General features: G+C 38.4%; 1 protein-coding gene across 4 annotated transcripts in view; it reads right to left on the reverse strand.

The window, feature by feature from the left end:
- Window positions 1-24,495, reverse strand: part of TRIP12 (thyroid hormone receptor interactor 12) — a 102,412-nt gene that overhangs the window by 17,888 nt on the left and 60,029 nt on the right. For 2 of the 4 annotated variants that reach the window (XM_044432922.1, XM_044432919.1), the window contains 18 exons: window positions 23,905-23,997; window positions 23,580-23,741; window positions 23,155-23,223; window positions 22,909-23,074; window positions 21,423-21,540; window positions 21,135-21,291; window positions 19,905-20,058; window positions 17,850-18,078; window positions 16,256-16,374; window positions 13,413-13,620; window positions 12,544-12,644; window positions 10,641-10,815; window positions 9,912-10,053; window positions 7,436-7,627; window positions 6,306-6,457; window positions 3,541-3,698; window positions 1,944-2,017; window positions 1,664-1,863 (listed from right to left, as the gene is read on the reverse strand). In XM_044432922.1, coding sequence (XP_044288857.1) covers window positions 1,664-1,863; window positions 1,944-2,017; window positions 3,541-3,698; window positions 6,306-6,457; window positions 7,436-7,627; window positions 9,912-10,053; window positions 10,641-10,815; window positions 12,544-12,644; window positions 13,413-13,620; window positions 16,256-16,374; window positions 17,850-18,078; window positions 19,905-20,058; window positions 21,135-21,291; window positions 21,423-21,540; window positions 22,909-23,074; window positions 23,155-23,223; window positions 23,580-23,741; window positions 23,905-23,997 — 2,669 coding nt within the window. Of the gene's footprint in view, window positions 1-1,663; window positions 1,864-1,943; window positions 2,018-3,540; window positions 3,714-6,305; window positions 6,458-7,435; window positions 7,628-9,911; window positions 10,054-10,640; window positions 10,816-12,543; window positions 12,645-13,412; window positions 13,621-16,255; window positions 16,375-17,849; window positions 18,079-19,904; window positions 20,059-21,134; window positions 21,292-21,422; window positions 21,541-22,908; window positions 23,075-23,154; window positions 23,224-23,579; window positions 23,742-23,904; window positions 23,998-24,495 lie in introns of all 4 variants that reach the window. The other 2 variants (XM_044432920.1, XM_044432918.1) reach the window with 1 other exon arrangement.

Raw genomic sequence — 24,495 nt, forward strand, 5'->3', positions numbered from 1 at the left:
TGGTGTAATTGATTGACTCAATGATGGAATCTACTAGAAAAGCAGTATTTTCTTTTGTGACAGATCTGAAAGTAAATAAGAGGGCATGGCAACCCAAAATAAAACATACCTGCAAACTTAGCATTTTAAAGGCATAGTTTGCAGTACCAGAATACAGATCAAATAAATATTACACAGGAGATACAACATTCCTCTCCTGACATATCTGCAAACAGAAATGCAACTACATGTATAACCATTTGTTAGGTGTATGAAACACTCCAGTAATCAAAGTGGGAGAAAAAAAGGGGTAATGCCATTAACAAAATGAAACCAGTTTCTCTGTTTGTGTCTTCCCTTTCCCTTTTTTCTTTCTCCCACCACATCTGAAAAGGCAAAGATGTCACATGACACCCCCCCTCCACGCGCACACACACTACCTTGAGAGAAGCAACATTTTCACTCTCTTTTGCTTCTAATCTAACTATCTAACAATGGACCGTCCCTCCTGAACCAACATCTCTTCTCTCTGCAAGTCACACATGGATTGCTTGTGAGTAAATAAACCTTTTTTTTTTTTTTTACTTTTCGTTGTGAGCTTCTCAATGCGGATTCTAATAAATCCAGGTGCAAGCAACAGCTTCCTAACTAAAGCCACTGTTTAATGCTTGCTTTTGCTGAGCCCATACATAACTAAATAAACAACACATTCCACACCCAACTGGTATTATAGGGAAGTTAACCATTTCTCTTTGTTCATTTCCTTCCAGAGCAAAATAACCTAATTTCCAGGGTGGGGGTAATGAACTAGTATTCAGATTCTCTCCTCAAGCAAACAGCAGCAGGGATGGCAATTTTGATCAGGAAGCCAGGGTAGAGGAGCCCCCCAAGAGTATAATATAATTAATAAAAGGTCAGAAGATCACTCACAGATCTTCCACATGTTAAGTCAGCCCTTAGCTTCAAGCAGCACTCTTTCACAAATTTTAATTCACAGAAGTATTAAATTAGGGTTAGGTCTACATGGTTCCACCCCTGCTTTCCTCAAAATAATGAGAAGTGAACAAATGAACAGGTAGATTCCATAGTTATTTAGAAGCAGGAGCTACGGTCAAGCATGAAATCTATTTTTTAGCCTAATTTGTGTTTTTCCTGGGACAAATTTGAAAGCAAAACATCTTTTTTAAAGGAAATAGACTGACTGACTCAGAAAAAGAGAAACTAGAGACAAGAAATGGAACCCTTCGGGTGTGCCCATATTGTCCAACTGCATAAATCTGAAAACTGGTTTGAAAACTGGTCTCCTGATCATTTTTCACCAGGAGATAAGCACCAACATGCACTTAATAATAGCACCAGAGTGCTCATACTTTCAGCCTTCTAATGGTCAAAGAACAACAGCTAATAAAAACAACCATCACTTTATTTGGAATCAACACATACAACTATTGCACACTTTAAAATTGAACTCTCTCCCTACAGCATTCCTAATTTCCAGCTGTTTAATCTCCAGGTTATTCATTATGAAAGCTAAGAATTATTTATATAATACAGGTATTCCTTAAACTACTCCTTAAAACAGTATACATTGAACAGTAAGTATAAGAAAGGATGTTTAGGCTCAGATGGCATGAACACCAATATCATTTCAGTGATGATGATTATTCCCCTTCTTTTAACTTACCAAATGGTATGAGTCTTTGTCCATATGCCAGCTCTTCCTAATGGGTTGCTTTCATCATCTGTAGACTCCCTTTCCTCTTCAGCTTGCAAACTGAACTGTCTAACTGCTTGATACACAGTCATGTTATATGGGAGCAGATGATCTCCAATGTAGAATTGAAGCCTGTGCCTCACATTTCCTGAATTTAAGAACTGAGCAGCCTACACAGAGAAGGAGAACCCAAGTTTAAACACCACCTTTGCAGTATCAATACAGAGATCAGTACTAAACAGCACCTTACCAGAGATTCATCAATTTCTTCATCTGATCCGTCATCATCACTGTCTTCATCATCTTCTCTCACTCTGCCATAACCTAAAACAGACAACCGAGTATTTAAACTGGAGCATCAGAGTAAGGCATGTTTTTTAAAAAATTACAAAGGCTGCAAAAAACTTCTCATGTTACTCTATTTTCAGGCAAACAGCTAATATCTAAGAACTATTTTAAAATGAGTCATACCATATGTACAGCTTGCTAAATATTCAGCAGTAATGGTATCCCATGTTCAAAACTACAGAGTATGCACGTAACAAATATTTACTCTGTACTTATGAAGTACTCACTTTATGCTTCCTTTTAAGTTAAAATTCCAGAAGTATTTTTCCCTGCACCATAGGAAGAGAGGGGAGGGACAGTGCATAAGCCCAAGGCTTGTTCAAGAAATGATAAGTCATAGCTTATAACTAAGCTTAAGTGGCTCCAACAAAAGCTCCAAGAAGAATTTGGTTCCTGAAGTATTCTGAGAATTTGGTAGTTTCGTGGTTATATTGTCAGACTTGGGACCCAGGATATCTGGATTCTAGTCTCAGCATAGCCATGAAGCTCACTGAGTGACTTCTGAAAAGTCACTCACTCTCAGCCTAACCTACCTCACAAGGCTGTTATTGGGAGGTTAAAATGGAGTAGAAGAGGACTATCTAAACTATGCTGGGCTCCCCACAAGAAGTAAAAAGGCAGGATATAAATGCAATAGAAACTGTAACAGCAGCAACCCAGTCACCACAACAGCGTCTCCTTAGCCCCCCTAGACAACTGTTCCCTCTTTTCTGCAAGTTAGGTATCGGCTGAAATAGGTAAATGAGTTTCCCACTTAAAAAAAAAAAAAAGCACCTGTGAAGGGGATCTGCCACCACACACACACGCAGAGATTTCGTGAGGTGCATATTTTGGTGGTGGAGAGGAAGTAGATGGGGTAAATATAACAGTTATACATCTAACAGGGTAAGAATCAGCAAATTGCCACCATTTCCATTCACTGCTCCTCTTTACTTTAGCTCCAGAGGAAAACTAGACAAATAGCATCTATGGCAGTGGGTGAGCAGCAGTCCATGGAGAATGAGATGATGCATTTGATAGCTTTGCTAGCCCCACAAATGCATTACCTGTTCAAATGCTCTTTAAAGTTCTTTGTAGAAGAAAACTTAACATGAGGGTCTTTGCAAGTACTGCTAACCTAAGTTAGCTGGTAACATGTATCTACTGATCACAGACACAGCATCCTGATTTCAATAAGGAAGAACATTTGGTCTGAGGAAGGTAGATACTGTTTTCAGCTCATTGTTCTCTGGTATTTCTATATTAAAATGGAGAGCCATCATGCTAGGAGATTTACAGAGAGCCTCAATAAACTGGAATTCTATGCAAGTGATTTTTGAGACATTAGGTTATTAAAAGATTTAAATGTTAAATTAGGTTGCATATAAAGCTTCTTTCAAATTAACAGCTTCATTACATTAGAAGCTATACAGCAAGAGTCTTATACCACATAGCTATAAGGCACACCCCCAAAGTTATTACTGCATGTTCACAGTGAAAGAGTAACAAAGAAAAAGTACCTCTAACTACAAGGTATCTTTCAATGGCTTGCACCAATGCCAGGGGATCTATCTTCACAGGTCCACCTTTCCACTGCTTCACATTAGTACAGTCTGGATGTCTTTGTAACTGGCATTTTAACTGATGAGTGTTGAAAAATTTTAATGCTTGGGATCCTCTGTTAAGAGAAAAACTCAAGATAATTTATGAAAAACGTTGCTACAGTTATTCTATTTTCAGTTGTCTATCAATAAAATACAGTCATCAAAACAGTTTATGACTTTTGCATTGGATGAACATAGTAAACTGCAGGCATTTTAGTCTGACATTCTAAGTTGGAGCCTCCATCCCATCACCTAATGTCATAGATTGAAGCCAGAACACAAGTATTACAGAAGGTGCTGCTCAGACCAATTTAGTTGACCAATGTAGCATTCCTATGCATGTTTACCTGGGGTAAGTCCCAATGAACATAGTAGGGCTTATTCCAGGCGAGCCTGTAGAGGATTGCTTTACAAACTAATTCACTCTGGGGCAGTATTCAATGAGCACAAGTCTCCACAATATGTTCCTCACCAAGGAAGAGGAGACACAGAGAGTGGCCGTCAGTGGGTGGTAGTCTGGCCTCACAGAAGGCACAGCTACAGAAGGCTGCTGATGCCATCATGTAAATGGGGATGTGGCAAGAGGGAAAGAAAGAAAAGGGGGGTGTGGGACCTTGAGATGAGAAAGGAGAGATAGGCAGGTGTGTGTGTGTGTGTGTGTGTGTGTGTATTGTTGCTGCTGTTTTTTTTTTTTTTGTAGAAGAGAATGAAATGGGTCAGCTGTAGGAGGATGTAAGCAAGAAGCACAAGAAAGGCAAAGGGTCGAGAGAAAAACGAAGAACAAAGTAAGTACTTAGCATAGAGTGGCGAGTAAAGAGATTCCCAGTCTAGCAGAGTGGTGGTCAGAAAGAAACTGAGGGAGTGGGCAGGAACCCCTCCCCTATACCTCCCAGAAACAGAAGGAGAGGGGCTTCCATCCAATCTGGCACACTCAGCTATTTTTCCAGTTTTTCCTGGTCTAGGCCTTGCACAGGTACACAAACACATATGTGAGATGCACAGAGACCATGAAGAACTGATGCAGTGCTAAGTGTAAGTGACCTCTAGTGCAATACCAACAGTTTAAGCTGACAGAATAAAATTCTCCTGGAAATCCCATTGTGTCAGCTTTCAGTATTAGCACTGTTCTACAAGTTATTTATACTAGCATTAGGTTAACTGCATAACCACTGTTGTATGCTATCCTAGATATGCATGTATATCAAACTGTTACTCCTGTAAAAGCATAGGTTGCTTTCTCTGGTTCATCTTATAAAAAAGGTCTAATCCTGAAGTAATAATTTTTCATCAAACATTTCCCATCAAAGTAGTATGAAAGCTGCATGTCTTTCACTGCCACATAATTCTACAGTCACGGGAAGCACATATAATACAAGATCAAACTAACCAGTACTCACAACTTACTTTAAACCTAGCATTTCCCAAGTTATTGTTGAACTGTTTTTTACTTGCTGAATTACTCAAAGAAATGTGCACTGTTTTCCTCATATTCCATATTGGGCTTTATAGATCAGTTGAGGAAATAAGATTTGGGAAAAATACCAGCCAGTAAAAGGATGCTGGTACAATAATATTCTCAAGAAAAAATAGCTCTGGCCAAGAGTCTTGCATGGGTATTTCTCTCTTGTGAGACTGAAGACAGACCAGTTACGAAGGTCAGCTTTAAAGATTGTACCTTCACATCTACTCCAGAACCCAAGGTGTGGCTCAAACATCATTTTTTTAACTGATGTGAAATTAGAAGCAACCAGGGTATGATCATTCAGCAAAAGAGATCTTCTTATAACTGTATGTACTGAACCCAAACTGGCATTTCTGTTAAAGCTCAAATATAACCAATATATATTGTAGACAGTATTCAGTGAAAATCAGCACCCCAGAAAGTTAACCTTTCATCACTTGTTTAGATTAATACACTGAAGCTGTGGAATAACTTACACACCACTGGGATTTCACTAGTCATTGCAGAAGTACACATTTTCAAAAGAAAAGTCTATTTTACCTTCCATTTTGGAAAACATTAGACTAAGACTACAGGATTGCTAGATCAAAAGTATCATAACTATTAAATGACTACATTTTTAAAGCTAATATGTAGATAAACATCAAACCCCCTACCTGCATCTAAATCCCAAAAAGCTTTTCATAAATCAGATACCCTGCACTATTTCAAGAGCTATTATAATTCATGGTGAGTTCTCTGGATTTGGCTTAAGCTGTCCTACAACAATTTGTCCAGACAACTTCAGTTCTGTGAGCTGAACTAACTACAGAAACCTGTGGCTCTGCTTTCTGGGTGGCTTCTAATTAATCTGCCCTGCTAATGGAAGTGAGTGTCCACACATTTTTGGATTTCACACTGTAAGCTAAACATTTTTTAGAAGCTGGGATTCTGTATTTAGCAAGGATGATTTCTAGGAAAGCCCATTAAAGATGTTCAAGCTAACCATGCTGAAATTACAGACGTCGTTTGGTTCTGAAAATCCCTACTCAGTATTTAGACAATACAGCATCATCAACAGAAGCAAAGTATTATTTTAATAAAATTTAAGCTACTATGACCATGATTAGCTATACACTGGACAGAAAACACAACCTGGTATGCAACTATAGTTATGTAGAACTCATGGTACAATGATTGTGTGTGAAATGAACAGGTTTACCTGAGCATTAATCCTTACCTGCTCCCTGTTCCATTTCCACTTGGAAAGTCATGGACTTTAACTGGAAATTGCTCCATTTGGCTAAGACAGTTATTCATTTTGTGGACCAATGCCAACAAAGGTGCATTTTCTAATGGCTCTAATCTTCCAAGGGGTTCTTCTCCAGGAAGCTGCAATTAAAGTTTTGTTTCAATATTTATAAGTAAAAGAATTTTCCAAATAGTCATTTAGTAAACTCTGTATTAAAAACTAAGAAGCAGCATGTTGAGACCAAGTTTATTCCCCCCCCCCCAGCAGACTCAGATGAAACTTTAGAAGTACAGTTCTTCTCTTAAAAGTTAACATAAGTATACTATTACAAAATAGCACATATCAAAGTAATGTTCTCATTAAGGTGCGGGAGAACCATCTACCCATGTAAAGAGTTGAATCCAAATTGAAACTTTCCTCCCAATCTCTTTCAGAAAGCTTCTGACTCCACCCTCAGGGGTTGCTCTTGCTCTCTGAAGGCTGGACTGCAGAACACCAAACACTTTGTTATGGTTTGTTCACCTGTCACCTCCTGACTAGGTCAAGGAACAACCCCAGCATCTCCCTCCTCTATCAGTTCTGAAACATCTCCCTCATTTTCCAAGATGGACCTTCTTCTCATATTCTGCCTAAGAATGTTCACTAGGTAACCCTGAAACTGCCCAGATATCTGCCCACCTCTGCCATCCACCTCCTTCTCAGAATCAGATGAATGTATCCAAACATGAATGTATTATGTGAGAACTGGGCCTCCTCTCTACACCGTCTTATATTCTAAATGCTCAGGCAACCCCATCCAAACAGAATATACTGCTATGCTTTTCCTGGTGAAGTAAGACAAAAATCAGATTCATAAAACATGCATGTTTAAAGTGTAGGTTTGAAAGAGTTTGCACCATTAAAACTCCATAAGACACCATAAGAATACTAATTTTCATTGTGTTTTCATTGTGTTAGAGCCTGCTACAATTATTTGTCTTCTAAGCTCTCACTGGGGAAGGGGAAAAGTCACCTGTGGGTGCTAGTTAGTTATGCCACCTCCCATAGATTCTTAACAGAATAAATAAGACACATCAGACGCAAGTGACCCCTGCAATACTGGAACTGTGAGTACTTACAGGAGAAGAAAAAAAGACATGAAGGAATCTTTTCAATCTAACATCTCTGCTCACAGTGTCTTTTTCACTCTTAGATGTCAAGTAAAGCAGCAGCTGTTTCATAAAACCACTATGCTGGATCTCAAATGAAGAGACATCAGACTCAGAGACTATACTACGGATTTCTACAAGGCACTCAACTCCACCATCCACCTGGAATAAACAGTGTCTGTATGAGATCAAGGCTTAGCAGTCCAAAAACTATTCCACAAATAAAACAAGAACCTAACATATTTAAAAAGCAAAAATCTGAAATCCAGAGGGATATATACTCCAGATTTTTACTTCTTGGTAAGCAGTGGTTCCAGTCTGCATCAAAACTGCATGCTTACTCAAGAAGAAGCTGGTCAGTGACACGCTATGCAATTAACGTAAGGTGGAATTTGACCTCAAGTCTTAACTCCAATCCAGGCCTTGCGCTGCGCAGCAATGCCCACACGTGTGATGCACAGAAACCACAAAGAAGGACTTGAATGTATACAGAAGAGCCTATACCTTTGCAACATGCTTCATAAAAATGAGTTACTGGCAATTTTCTCAAAGTTACTCCAGAGAGACTTGTACAGATATTATATTCAAATTTGTATGAGATTTCTGTGAGTTGCTTCAAATTTAATGGCTGATAGAATGATTCCCCTTCCCTCCCATAAGGATTTTATCACTACTTTGTCTAAGAACACAGTTTCCCATTACATCTGAACTAAGAAACTTGTGGTTTCATTTCTCCGTGCTAGCCAGATAATGATCAATACATTAGCTTCAATGAATTTTAAATCAGCTGATGTTTAAGGATACTACTTAGAGCAGGGCCTCTTATTCTATGTTAAGAACACTAAGAATCTCTCTTTTTGCAATAAACAAATATTTATAAGTCTAAGAAATGTATGAATTTAACAGGTTACTGGATGCTGTTGATTTGACTAGACAGAAAGAAAAAGTTTCTACTTTTTTCTAATGATTTTACCAGGATATATTTTACATACTATTATGAAATACCTGCAAGTGCATAAATTAAGGCAGGCATTGTTTCCTAGTGTTCTACAATACCTAGTTTTCTTTTACTTGACATTTTAGCCTACACTAGTTGAGTATATTAAACCAAGAACATCTTCTAACCTTTAAAATTCCAGTAATCTTTAAGATTTGGGGCATGATCCACTCTAACAGAGACGTGTGCATCCAAGAAAGGGGTGACGACAACAGCCTGCTGGATTGCAAGTTATGCAGCAAAAGCTGCTCTTTTGGGCATGTTAGACTTGACAGGGCCAGTTCCAGGAAAACCTATCACCCTCTAATAAATGTTGGCAATGTGGGATGGGATGGCAGAAGCATCTTGAGTACACATGATGTGGAAATGTCCGGTGGTGGCCCCCTTCTGGTGAGAAGTTGTTATATGCATCAACTTTGTCCTAAATACGTCATTCTTGTTTAAAGATATCAATGTATTGCTGAATTACATTCCCACATCCTGGAAGCTATCTTCTGGCCACTACAAGTAGACTATGAGCCCTCATGGTAGCTAAGAGACCCATACTATAAAGGGATGGACAGACAAATCGTCTCTCTCAGTCAAGCAATGGACTGAAGACCTCACAACACTGGCATCCTATGAATGAATATACTACCAACAACAACTTCATCTAAACACTCATTCTAAACCTCAGCCTATATTAGTGATGTGGGACAGGAACTTTGAATATTTGTATGCATCTGCATGAGCATATGTGTACACATAAATATAATTAGAAATAGTTTCAAGATTAGTTCAATATATCTCTGTTCGTTACTATGCAGCTATGGGGTGTTTGTGGGTTATTTTGTTTTTCCCTTCTTTTCTGTATGTGTTTGTGATTCTATCTTAATTTGTATTCTGAGCAATTTTTCATTTTGTTGAAAGAATGTAAAACCAAATTAAAATTATACTTTTTTAAAGTAGTACTTTTTTAAAAGCCTAGGAGAATCTACTGCATCTTAACCAGTCTCAGCTTGGCCCAACCTACATAATCATCTGTTGAATTCTCTGTGTACAGTACTCTATATACCTATGGGTTGTGCCCTAATTTCCATATGGTTAGCTGTGCTTATTGAAACTCTTCGATGATTATTGGTTTATTTGATTTAGAAAGTTAACTTTTTTACACCAAAATTTTTGGTGCAGCTTTTACCTGTATCCTAAGGCACTGATTGCATGCAAATGTTATTTGCAAACAGATAACGCTACCAAACTAGTATAACCCTCCACATAGGCAGCAAAAGTACAAGCTGGAAACAAATTTCTTCTGAAGTTAGAGACTAGATGTAATTTTTGTTTAAATTGCAAAAGAAGAAATCCAGGGCTTGTCCATCTGTAGATTTAAATTGTTGGAAATTTTATTTGCTTTATGTTTACAAGAATTCACCTTTCATAAGAGGACAGGTCAAATAAAAAAATCCTAACCTGAAGGTTGAGTTGTTCAGTTGCAGTGCAAAGTCTCTGTAACACATTTAGTGCAGGGTTGCTTCCATCCATGTTCTCTGAGCTAAAATAACGGTCCACAAATTTGTGGGCTTGCTCTTTAATCCAACCCTTAATTTTTTCTCTGTAAGAAATGTACAGTTGAAAATATTTAACACACAATATCTGCAAGCTATGTATGATTGCCCTGCACAGCTCTTGGGTATGTACCTACTATACAAACAAAATCATAAGCATAAAGAAATGGCAAAAAAATAAGGGCCAATGTTTTCTGTTCCCATAATAATCAGAACCGTTATCCCACATCATTTGAGAAAAACCAGATACTTGAAGAATTTTTCTTCTTCAGAAGTCCACTAGTAAATATACTTTTCTTTTCCCACATATTCTAATCTCCCTCAGCTCTGCCTTTAATACAATTTTTAGAATTTATCCTCTGCTTTTCACACATTTTTCCATTCCCTGGTGATCCTCATTATCTTAATTCCATCTAGGCTACTGTAAGCTTCATTCTGTCCTCAGGTAAAAGACAGAATGTAGCATACTCTTCTTCTCCTCTTCTCCTACCAAAGAATGTGCCCCTACCCCACTCACAATAAGCTAAGCTGCTATAGACAGACTCCAAAATCGTGTTAGAAGAATCTTTTAGGAATCTGTAGGTTTCACAGAATGGAATTTTGCACAATAAGCTTTATGTAGATGCCATTATACCTGTTGTTGGATATTGTGTCCTTTGAGGCAGCTCTTGCCAGACCACTCACACCTGCTGTACGTGCTGGTTCAATGTTGTTGCTATTGGACTGTGTGCTTAATCTTCCCCAGGTTTTAGGATTCAAACTTGCCAAGAAGGAAGATTTAGGAGACTGAGTAGCTGTAGGGCTTTTAGCTTTTGGGAAAAAAACATAGAAAAAAGAGCAGAATTCAGCTTAAAGAGTTATAAGTAGGAACAGATGAATCTAACCATTTCTGTCTCACATTTTTCCACTTCTGTCTCACATCTTAACTTTGTTCCAGCTTGTTCCCATATCACTTTGACATTTGTTTCAGGAGTCCACATGGATATTTATATACACTTTATGTACAGCTCTCCTGATATATGTATTTAAATATATGTATGCAATTTTCCTAATATACATATTTTTACAAACAATTTTCCCTAATACATTTTTGTAATGCTGCACAATAATGTTTATTTCCTTTTTGTGCATGCTTTAATGCAGGACTAATTTAGTTCTAGGGGGCTCAAATGTTGTCCTAGTAGCTACCCCATAGCAGTCAGGTGATACCAGGGACAGACACCATCTGTCCCTCCCTTCATATGGAAGTTTCCATAAAGAGACAGACAGAAGCAATTGATTCTGTCTCTTTTTGCATGGAAAAATTAAAACTCTGTAGGGAAAGAGGGTGGCTGAAGATCACAGCTGCCTCTCTGTAGGAGTCTGCTTTTCTCTTTCCTTATATTCCCAAGTGCAAGTAATACAAGAGAAGAGCAATGCTGACCCAGCTCAATCTACTTCCCACATCTGTTGCCTTATGACGGAGTAGTGAAGGGAATATGGTGGCATTTCAGTTGCTCTCCTTCAATACTTTTGAGTGCGTAGGGCCTCCTCATGAAATCTCTCTGTTTGTCAGCAAGCCCTGTTTAACCCTATGAAAAATCCTCTTTTGAAAGATACCCTTTCTTTTGACAGTTGGCAAAGCTCCATGCACTTTCCTCCTTTCTCAAACACCTAACATCTTGGGAAAGGGTAGAAAAGTGGAGGATAGTTTCAAAACTAGAGGATCTCACTGTGAAGGGGTTGATGTATTTACCATCACCTTCTCAAACAAATATCTTATTGCTTGACAGTTTGCCATGTGACAGGCATCAAATAAGAAGGAAAGTGAAAAAAAATCCCTACTTGTAGCCTTATTTGGTCAATGTCCATGGCTGTTACCTACTTCACTTTGACCACAGACAATTACCATGACATTGAGCAGGCCAGACATTTCAATTCAGCAACCCTTAAGTGTGCACCTGTGAAAGACTGGGAAAAATACTTACATATTTCTGGTATCTAAACATAATTTTTAAAAGGTAGCAAATTAGGGATGGCTGCTCCAATGTGCTGCTTGGGCACTTTGGAGGGGCTGTTGGTAGCATTTATTGGCAAAGCTTACAAAAGGGGAAAAATAAGAAAAAGGTGACAAGCCCCTGAAAACAAGTTGTGACCAAGACGGGGAGATCAAACCAATGTCAGTCACCCCAAAGTGCTGTTGGAGCATGGCTGGACCACTGGCAGTGGCCTGGGTAATCAAAGCAATAGGCTTCTGCTGTTCTTGCCAAGCAGCTCCCTGAATCCATGACAGGGTTGGTCACCTGGATGGGGACAACCCAGCAATCCATTGTGGGATTGGCTTTTTGGCTCAAAGCAAGCCAAGAAACATCCAGGTACACATAGCACAACAATTGATCAGGATCAGTTACTCACGATGGGTTATCATCTTGCACAAACCAAGTCATTATGATAAACTAGGATTACGGAGAACTCTGGCATATTATTCCATGTGAATGTGCTTAGTATTTATTTCATTTTCTTACTAAACATGCAATCCAATTTAAACACAAATTTACCTTGATTGTCTACTTTGTCATCATCTCTTGGAGGTGAATACTTTGGCCGTCGGGGCCCACGTTTTGGCAATCTTTTCCTCTTCAAAACATCACTTAATCGGCTATTAAATTAAAGCACATACACACAAAATCAGAACTGAGATGTGCTGTAATACATGTAAACAAACTTTGAACACTGGTTTTACATACATCTGAATTGTAATCTATTAGCTACAACTACAAATTATGAGCACCTGTGGTCCTAAGGTATTTCAGCACCAGAATATTCAACACCAGATATGTAATATTTTAAAAAGTCAGATTTTTTGCAAAATTACCTAAAGCCAAGAAATTCAGTTTCCAAATCATTTTAACTTTGGTATGTGGCTTTTGACTTTTATTTACTATCAAGATTTTGACTGAAATTTATTATTCAAATAAATTCTAGTGAATCAAATTTTCCTACCCTAACAAAAGCAGCTTAATAACTAATGGTAATTAAGTTATAACTCCATAGTTTTCCTAATAACTCTGAATGCAACTCTCATTTCTAATACAATCCTTCCTTTAGACTTAGGCCATGCATTCACAAAGATCCAACTGACACCACCCTACAGATGAATGTTAGCCAACTCCACTAGGAGTTGTACAATGCAGCCTAATTTTTTATATTTTGAAAAAAATCCTACATTGTCCCAACAGTCCCACTATGTTAAGATCTTTTCAATCTTACAGACATTGCTTCTGCTTAGAACGTAAAATTCTTTGTCCTACTTATTTTAACACACATATTGAAGATAAAGTTCCTGTGCAGAAATCGTAACTCAAATAGGCTGATCAGCAATCTAATCAGAGGCGTTTGATTTAAAGACCAAATAGAGCATACTAACCCCTGTGGACTCAGGTCCAGAGAGTCTTCCCTGCTATGCTGTAAGCTTGGAGAGCCTAAGTCTGCAGCTGCATTGCTAGCAGCAGTGGCTGTTCCAGTGCTTATTGTTGTATTAGCACCCAGCGTTCCTGAGCCATTAGTGCATGCTTTTGGGGGACTTGTCAGCAAAGCCTCCGATTCTGCTAGATTTTTCACCTGGTGCATTACGCCTGAAAAAGAAAGGATGACAATGATATACAGCTCTTAGAACACATTAAGACTGCAAGCCAATGGGGATGACCATAAGCCTCCAAACCTGGAGGATTTTGGGCTTCCCATCCAGGGTTAGAAAATTAGCAAGCTGCAGCTCTGTGAATGGAGAGTGGAGATTGGAACACTGCCAAAATATTTCTTATCTCAGAAAAGCAGCCAGCATGATTCTTTCTAGACTAGCTTCAAAGGAGATGGAACAGACTGTTCTTTTCCAATGATGGAGATGGGAAATTGAAACATTCTAGGACCTTCTGGGCATTAAAACATCCTATGGCCCTCAAGAGGAGTCGCTTAGTTGCAATAGGTTTCAAGAGTTATTAGTACAGGCATTTTCTTTTTCTCATCATAAATGGCCTTGTAGCATCTGAGGGCCTGGTTACAAGGTCAAATGCTAAAGAAAAACCAAAGAGGAACTACATGGCCTACACACACCCTGAAACACACTGGCATGGGTACGTTCAAGCTGATGCTGCACAATGAAAAGCTGTGACTACTGTATCTTTAGGAAACTAGTCTGTCACTGATGATGTGTCTTTAAATACATTTCATAATTCTTTAGAGATATGTAGTTCTTTAGAGATAGAGACAGCCTTGACAATCTCTAGCAAATCTCTAACAAAAAGCCATGAATATCTATCTCTAGGAACTATGCAGCCACTGATGAAGTGTCGCTAAACACACAGTACCCTGAAGACATTCACAACTTTTTTCTAGAGACATTCATATAGGGTTTTATGGCAGTCTGTACATTTGTAAGTATGGGTTGTTTGTAAGCAAGGGACCACTTGTAGTATGCTAATGCCTCCCTGCTGCCCCCTTTTTCCTCACTGCCTCCTTGGATCAGTACACTGTCCCCAGGGGTGGGGTTCCTCTGGGAATCTCTGTTCTAGGAAGTTACTCCACATTTCAGCCACTTATCATTTTGAATGTTTCTTCTGAAAACCAAAAAGCTTAGGACACAAAGTATTTCTTAGCCAATTACTACTGAGGGTGCTTCTGGACCCAGTCAGTACAAACTACTGGGATACAAATATTGAATTGGATTTTCCTAACAACAATTTTCAAGAGAAGCAGATCGAAGTGTGCATCTACTGACATGCATTTCTTTGGGGATAGTTTACTATCTAGAGACATACTGGAGCTTGGCTTAGAGGTAATAATGACAAAATGTGAGAAGGGTTTTTTTTTTGTCTAATTACAGGCAGGGAAGTTATTCTCTAGACATTGTCACTGAGGTGATAGAAAAGGAGCTGAGGAAGAAGATGAGAACTCTTAAACACATGTTGAGAGGATGAGGACAAGGTCTCTGCTCAGACTCTATTCTAGTCTAGAAGTTTACTAAATTGAGGTCTCAGCAGGTGCAAAACCCATATATAGAACTGCAGAGAGATCTCTTATACCCATGTTGAGTGGTGTATTATTCAAACCCAGACAAAAAAGAAATGGTGCACCAACAAATGGTTACAAATAATAATTTTTAATTTATGTAACTAATGTAGAATTTATGTAATTCTTACCTTCATATATCCCTGTGAAAATATCACAGGGAACTTTTTCAAAAAAAAACAAAGATAAAACAAAAAACCAAACTGCCTTTTTTCAAAAGGAATCAAAGTCTAGGGGTGCTGACATCTATCAGGAGAACACAAAAAAATCCTGAAGATCCCAGTGCGAAGGAGGTATTAATCCCTCGCACATGCTTTTTGCAAGCAAAAATCACTTGCATCTTTGCTTTGAACTGACAGCTTGCCTTTTGACAGCTATCAAGACAAAGCAGAGTGCAACCAATCTACTCAGTAGCCTTTTCTTGGTCAATGTCCATGGTTACTACCTGCTGTGTTTTGAGACTTTCAACTGCACCTCCAGAATTTTGGCTAAAATGAATAAATTAACTAAAATATTCATGCACATTTGGGACACAAAAATAATAAAATAACATGAAAAAGAGGTGGTAAACCACTTACAGCCACTCCAATGTGCCACCTGGGGCTTCAGAGGGACTGCCAAACTAGAGAATATGAAAAACAATCTCAGGACAGTGGGGGGGAAGCCAAAATGGTTCCTGTTTGTGGCAGCAAGAGCCGCATGAACTGCTAAGTCTCCTGTGATACCAGCTAGCAAATGTAGGAGAAGGAGGGAGCACCATGTATTGTCAGATGCACTGTGGATTGTTCTTGGAACAACTAATTGCCAGGGTGGTTTGGTGTGACATGCAAATCTGCCCATTGCCGTATTCACATCCACCATCGCATGAGAAAAAAGAAACAAACACATCAACAAATTAGAATTTTTAAAACTTGTTAAGTCTCTTCCTTAGAAGAACAACCACTGCTACCAATTCTACAAGCTGTACCAACTAGTCTGTCAAAAATGCTGAAACACAACTGCACTTGTAGGCGCAGCAAACCTATGAACTGAAATGTAAAGACTTATAAACAAAATGTCTTATTTACATGCAAAGGTGTTCTCAAAAGCTCCATACCTCATACTGTTATTTTTCTGTACTTTACACTCCACTCCACTGAATCAGATATAGCTGTATGGTATTGCACAAAGGACCAGAAGAAAATAAAATGTAAAGAAGAGCATTACCTTCTCTCCTGAAGTAAACACTAAAAATGTCAGGTAATTTTTGCATTAAAATCTCTGCCATTTGAAGTGCTCCAACTACTATCTTAAGGTCTTGGCTTGACAGCATAGAGGCAATATGACTGCAACAGAAAAATATTAAGATACTTTGACTGAATCAAAAGATTAATGTACTTTCCATGTATGTTCACAACACACAAATGAGGACATTTTCATTACTGGGTACAACACAAGGGGGAAGAAGTAGGCCAATGGTGGTGGCATCATCAAGGTCATTTCACATATTACATGGTAATGTGACCAAACTTACTACTGGACACTGACAACACAACCCTACAACCAAGCCTCAAGTGTCAGAAGTGGCTCTCACTCCAGTCCTTTGAAAGATGTTTGATTCAGTGCCTGGAGAGAATCACATCCCTTGTAAGAAGCTTTGTCAGATTTCTAGGTTCTCTTCTGGTCTTCCAAGAGGCAATCTGAGAGTTATCTGTCATACAGTAAGAGGTCATTTGGATTTTTTGCCTAAACAGCACAGGACTATGTTATCCAAGAGACTTCTCCCAGTCTTTCCATTATGAAGGTACAGTCCTTGCTCATTCTACTGCAGCCTACTAATGACAGCTTTGTAGTGTGGTGATTAAGGGTACTGAACTCAGAAGATCTGGTTTCCAGGCTCCATTCAGCGATGAAGCTCACTGGGAATCTTTGGACCAGATTCTTGTGATAAGGATAAAATAGAGGAGGGGAATACTGCAAGCTACTCTGAGTTCTTTGCAAGAGGAAGCAAGCAGAATATAAATGTAATGCTAATAATAGTAATTTGGCTGTTGAGAAGTTTATGTACCAGATAGGCTACTATGTGGATTGTTTCAACCAACAATTCAAGATACCACCTGTTTGCCCAGACATTTCCCGACCATCAGCACAGTCAACTAACCCTAGTTATTTTAATTAGATTGTTTAATTGATTGGATATATTAGAGTTTTATTGATTGATATTATGGTATTTCATCATTTTGAATCACTTCGGAATTTTTAAAAGAATAAACAGCAGTTAAGAAATCTTCTGAAATAAAACTATCAGACTCCTACATTTTATTTAAAAAGTCAGCATCTTATATTTTCTAAGAGAATACAATGACTTGGTTTGCACATAATGGCAATATGTGGGTTATTTTCAAGATCTAGTAGGAATGAATGTATGCTCCCTCAAGCATGCCTGTCGCTTCTGCTTTCAATTAAAACACTATGTTATTTTGTTGCCATGGCATCTAAAACTGGACATTTTAGGTTTTGGAGATGAACCCAGCAAAGCCTGATGGGTCAAAGATTGGGTTACTGAGCCCCTAATAACAATAATAACTTATAAATGGGGTGATCTTTGATTGTTAAGATAAAGCAGAGACAACAAGCCTGTCATACCGTACAAACCACTCCAACAATTACAATTGCCCAACACAGAAGCCTTAATTGATAACAAAGTGGCAACTTGCATCCCAAGACTCTAGTTTTAGTCAAAGTAAACAGCTATATTAAGGAACTGATTCCTTCATCTAATTGTGAAGAGGTTTAACATTAAAATTGTGCTAACCATTACCTTGACACTGCATGATTTTTCAGCACATCCTTCAGAAGTTCAGCATCAGCAAAATAAATTATCCTAAGAATTGCTCTAAGGCACTTGTGTCTAACAGCAGGTCCAGCTGAAGAACTATACACTTCGTAGAGGACACCAAATAAGGTCTTAATGAAAGATTTAGCCAGTTCTGGATCTTCTTTCATTAACTGTGCTCGTGCATCATCCTTCTTCGATTCTGGATGTCCACCTATAGCAAAATACAGTGATAAATGGAAACATTCACCAATATCTGTAAAACAAGCCAAACAAATAAAGCAACTATCTATTGGAGACACAGAAGAAATTATTTTCTTTACAAGGAAGAAATCCATTATATTTTTTCAAGTTTACACGTAACAAAATTTTGTTGGAAACCTTTTGAGTTTGGCAAATTTTAACAGAAAAAAATGACAATCAAATGTCCTTTTACTAGACAGATTTATTGAAGCAAGGACTGGTAACTTCTCCAATCTCCTTCAGTACTGTTCTCCATCATTCTAAAATGAGCATTGGTAGAACTCTCTTTGCCTTGCATTAACTGCTAAAGTCACTTTCTTGATGTATACCCTCTTTATTTGCCAAAATTGAATGTAATTGCAGCAGAGAAACACTAATGTATGCATGTATTTAATTAATTTTGATACTGCCCAATAGCCAAAAGGCTCTCTGGACAGTTCACAAAGTTTAAAAATATATTACAAAAACTAAACACCCAAACTTAATCAACAATAAAACAATAATTCCCAATAAAATGAGGACAAATAAACCCAAAGCAACCACAGTCAGATTGGTTCAGCAATGCAAAAGACAGTATAAAACCAAGAGTAAGGATTAACAATTAAAATACTGGCTAATACTGGGTATCTAAAGGAACGTTTGCATCCATATATGCCCTCCTGCCCCTTGAGATCAGCAACAGATGCCCTTCTCCGGGAACTCTCTGTGAATATTAGGAGGGTGAGTACCCGGAGGAGGGCTTTCTCTGTGGTGGTGCCCCACCTATGGAATGCGCTCCCCAGAGAGGTTCGCCTGGCGCCGTCGTTATTTGTTTTTCGGCGCCACGCTAAGACCTTTTTATTTAAAACTTGTTTTAAGTGTTAATTTGTTGTGTAGGATTTAAAAATTTTTAAGCCAAGATGCACCAGGTTTTAATATTTTTATTGTATAACTTGGTTTTTGTTGTAAGCCGCCCCGAGGCTTTGTTGTGATGGGGGCGGCATAAAAATGTTTTAAATAAATAATAAAAAGCTTTTTACCTTACAACAAAAAGAATAAAGAATGGGCTTCAGGGGAACCTCTTTGGAAAGCTGATTCCATAATTGGGGTGCCAAAACCAAAAAGACCCTTTTCCTGGTAGCCCCCCCTCTTTACTTCCCTTTGGAGAGGATTACCTGAGGATACCCTTAGGACCCAGGTACATATAGAAAGAGGTATTCCTTCAGATAGCCTGGCCCCAAACTGTTTAGGGCTTTATCATGCCTCAGGCCATAATGTAAGGTCACATATTGACCAATTGTCAATAAATAAGCCATGAAAAGATTATACATAAAGTTATGTATTGAATCCATAGTAAGTTAGGTGAACCAAGATTAAATCAATTGGCCAAGCCAATAATGACTCAAGTTGCATTCAACTAAATGGAAATGCAGTTATCTTACCTAGATCTAAACTTATTACTTACACACATAGGACCTCTCCAGAGATTCACTTTTTTCAGCTGGGAACTAATTTCAATTTGGGAAGTACTAGAGGGCTATTTCCAACACTGGGCAGTGTCAAAGGCAGACTAGCTGGTGTCAGATGTAATTTGTAGTAATGTCAACATTTTCCCAACAAGCATGCCAGCCATACCTCAATTCTATGCAAGTCTACTCAGGAATAAGTTGCAGTAAAACAGCTCAATTCCAAAATTTAAATGTAAGATTTAAATGCCTTTACATTACCATTTCCAGTGACTGGAGTGAAGTGTTGGAAATTTCCTGCACAAAACTAACATACACAAGATGTGGGAAGTATTTTAAAAATAATACTTACTAGTGTTGGTATTGGCTAGAGGGTTAGGTTTTCTCTGAATGGCACGGGCTGTTCCAGTATCCTCATTGATCTGCTGCATAGAATTAAAGTCAATTGTATAAACACGCCCCAGCGTAGACAGACTTATTTCATCTTCACCAACCTGATGAGCTGCCTGAGAACAAATAGAAAAGTTTAAATACAGGTACTGACTGATTTGGATATTGTCCCTTCTCCCCACCCTGCAGTGAATGCTTGTGTTTCCATGGCTGAAGATACCACATTTCAAAGTTTGCTTAAATTACCATTAAATGTTGTGTTAACACAAAGCTACAGAGATTCATTTCCGAGGAAATGTGTCCACTTGTCTCATGTGAAGACATTTAAAGCTAAACTAAGAAATGAGATGTTATGAAAGGGTTGCAATGACACACCATGGAATCTGACCCTCTTCAATTCATGGACTTCCTCTTGGGCTGACCCCTGTCTTAGAAAGTGAGTTGAGCTGAGAGGAAGTCTGTTTGCACAACAAGCAACATTCTTCTACATCATGTGTAGCACAAGCAAAGGCTGCAAGTCATGCTCACAGGAGAGGGATGCTGCTTGCACAGCTCTTACATAGGGCTTGACTCCTGGTGAGCATCATGTGCATGCTCAGTGCATTCACCAGGAAGTCAAACTCATTGCCACAAGAAAGGAGGCCAGAGTGCAAGCAGCTGAGTGAAGGGAATCTGATGGATTCGTACCCACAAAACAGTTTCCTCACACAGCCCTAGTTATGGACATAAAATGAAAATATGAGTGCAAGTAACACCTACATAGGGAGTCGTGTCAGAAATAATGCTTTAAGAATGTTGCTGCTTTTAGCCTGTATGTATGTGTAACTGTCTTGATTTGTTTCAGCTACCGTAGTAGGCTGCTAGGACAGGGTAGAAATTTCTATAAGAGTAATATAATAGAAGGATTTATGTTCTGGACAGTTGGTTAAAATTAACATTCCCAGAGCCTCAGTGTCAAACTATCCAAATGAACAATCAAAACAACAGACAAAAAGTTCCATGATCTTATGAAATAGACCATTATTAAGCATCAAAATATAACCACTAGTACTTAGCCTGAGGAGGCCAACAGCTGAAGTCTGATCAGTATTTGTATATGTGAAAGTACATACATTTCTGTCAATGGCAGATAAGTGATCTCTAAACCCCAGTGTAAAACAAAGATATGTATAGTATATACTGAAGATGCTACCTCTATTATCCGGCTATCAATTCTGTTGTAAGGATGCCAGAGTCCCCTGTCATCTCGCCACTGCCATATTGCACCATCTGTGTTTTGTGCATTTCCTTTCTTTAGCATAGTGTCAACAGCAAAAATTCCTTCTTTAGGTAGGCATGGCATCAATTCACTGAAAACAACAAATTAACATTTTATTAACAGCAAATGTGTGTTAGTGAAAGTAACACCAATTTTCATTTTAGTGTACTGTGAAATGAGATCCTAGGCAAAATCTGAAGGAGAAACTCACAGAAAACGTACCAGATAAGTGAAGTAAGCTCATACAGTTCTTGGGGACTTCTTGGAACAAGGTCTATTTGTTCTTGACAACTTCCATTTGCAGCTCCGCAAAGAAGAAAGTGAAGAGTTTCTGCAATATCTTAAAAATAAAAAGACACAACCACAACATTCTTTAAGAAAGCACTTTCTTTAGTAAAAGATTTAACTGTCCAGAGCAAATTAGTCCCATAGTACACACATGATGTACCCATAGTTCTCTGAGTGCAGGGTGCTAAGTTCATTGAAAAAAAATGGAGGCATCATCTTTATCTCACTTGTTGTACAGGGCTTAATTTTGGCAATTTTATACATTTTATTTATTTATTTAAAAGCTTTTATATCCCATCCTTCACTGAAAGTCTCAGGACAACTAATGGAGAACTCTCATTTACAACTAATGAAACTGATCTTGGACCTTATCCTGCATGTTAGGACTATCTCACTAGAATTTGTACTCCACAGACAACTTGGGAATTAAGAAACCAGTCTACTCAGCAAGGTAAACAGTTGGCTAAAGAACATGAAAGCATAAGTAAAGTTACGCCAGATCGGACCAAAAGTCTATCAGGTCCAGCACTCTGTAGAAGTGATGGCAAACTAGCTGCCAACAGGATCCCTCATGCAAGATGGGTACAAGATGTCCTCCTGCCCAAACTACTCAGCAACTGGTGCATGCAGACATGCCACCTCTGATAAACGAGGTAGCACATAGCCAGGAAGGCTATTAGCCACTGAGAACCTCCTACCTTATGCATCTCTCCAACCCCCTTTTAAAGTGATCCAGATTGGCAGCCATCACTATTTCCTGTGTCAGCAAATTCCACAGTTCATCTATATGTTGTATGAAGAAGTACTTTTTCTTATCTGTCCTAAACCTCCCACCAACCAGCTTCATGGGATGACCCCAGGTTCAAGCACCATGGGAGAGGGCTAATTTGTAGGTTAAATAACCCACAGCATGCATTATTTTAAACACTTGTATCATGTCTTCCCTTACTCACCATTTTTCTAAGCTAAATAGTCCCATTTGTTGTAGGTGCTTCTCATAGGGGAGCTGTTCCAGCTCTGATTATTTTTACTGCCCTTCTCTGTACTTTTTACTTTGGCTTGCCAATGACTGCTTCTGCAAGCCCTTGCTCCAATTTACCAACCAATGAACCCCTTGTCGTACAGAAGAGCAAATAATGCAGAATCTAGTTCAGAGCAGCATAAAATTTGGCAAACTGTAGTTTTCAAAGTTGTATCAACAGCAAAATAGTTCATCTCATATGTTTGTGAAGCTTGCTGTTACTGGGTGGTGAAATACATAGTACAGTTAATGTACTATGTTAACTATGACAAGTAATAGGCCAAAGACATTGATGGGCACCCAGATTTTGAATGTAACATCTCAGTTTAAACAAATTAGAAGGTAATTCAGAAGAACTAACTTTGCACACTGGCATAGCGAATTTCAAGAGCAACTTACTTTGCTTCATAAGTTGAACTGCTAGTGCAGGACAGTTGGAGCACATTAGGGAAAACATGCGCACCACCATGATGAACATCCCTGAGCTCAGAATTGGCGGAGTCACTACTAGGAGTTGTTGAATATTTGTGAGCAAGTCCTTAGAGGCAACCTGCTGAAGCAGATTCTAGAACAGAAAAATAAGTTTAGAGATCATCTCATCAGAATCTTTTAAATATGGTGTTCAAGAAGGAAATTAGGTGTTACCTCTTCATGTTGGAAGTTATCCACTAGTCGTGCAAAACAGAGGCAAGTGCTTTCTACTGACTTTTTGTCCTATGAAATTTAAAGACATGTATTAGGTTTCAATATACAGGATTTGAAATGTCAGACACACCAAGAACTGCAATTCTACAGCTGTACCATGAAGCTTGCCAGATATTAATTAGGAAAGAAGCAGAAGTACTTTGCCCAGCTTTAATACCTAAGCAAAAGTCACAGACAAAGGAAATGGAACAACTTTTGCTTCATTTTATTACAAAAACAGTTTGATATAAAGCATCAACTCCTCTAGTAGGCTTCACTCTTCTCAGAGGCTAGTGAAGATACATCATGGTATACAATGGTCATCCCTTAATATCATGTAACACAACACATTACACAAGAAAGTTACATTCTCAACAAATTCTGACCTGATGGGTTAGCCTTTGTGTAAGCAATGGTAAAGAATCCGCAACAAAGTGAAACTCATCAGGAGTGATGCTCTGGCAGCAGTTGGCAGCAATAGCTAGTGCATTCCTCTGGGCATTTATGCTGAAAAATTCCAGATACAGCAGACAGTCTGCCAAGCCTCCCTATAATATGAAACAAAAAGCAACCAAACAGTTCAAGCATAAATGGGGGTTTATTTCACCAAGAGAGAAGCATATGCTTCAGGGAGTAACTGATCTTTGGGGAAGAAAACTCTTTTAATGATAAAGATTAAAGCCCAGCCATTTTAACTGAAGAAATACTTACTGCCTGCAGAATAGCTTTACTATGTCTGCGTGATAGCATCTCCAAGGCAGTCAGTGCCTGCTCTGCCACATCAATACACTGAATAACTTGCAGCTAAAAAAAATGAAAGCAATTTAGAATGTTTTTCAGAGAGATATGAAATGCTATTTGAAACTGATCTAAAACTGTCAATAATTTTCAAAGTCTTCCAACTTTTATACCTTTTGTTACCTCAACATTTATGTTCTAATATTATTTAATTCAAATATTTCAGTTTTGTAGAACTTTCAATGATATTCCTGTTGAACTATCCACACTAAAACACACACATATTAACGTCTTTCACTCTGATTCCATGCTTAACAACATGCAAACAAAATTGATTCCCCAATTCAAAATCTAGCAATTTCTTTCAAATAGTCATGAAAAAAATCTTCCTCTTTTTAATTATTTTTATTTATGTGAGTTTTAAAGCACTCAAGATCACAATTAAAGGACTATAAATTCTGGTCCAGCCCAAAAATTTTTTTTTTAAGTTGAGCATCTGCTCAGAGGCATCTCAGTCCTTATTCTAAGTGCATCCCTTCACTTCCTACCCCCTTTTTCTACATG

The sequence above is a fragment of the Varanus komodoensis genome, unplaced genomic scaffold (genome assembly GCF_004798865.1).
Source record: "Varanus komodoensis strain SLA01 unplaced genomic scaffold, ASM479886v1 scaffold25, whole genome shotgun sequence".
Taxonomy (NCBI): Eukaryota; Metazoa; Chordata; class Lepidosauria; order Squamata; family Varanidae; genus Varanus; species Varanus komodoensis.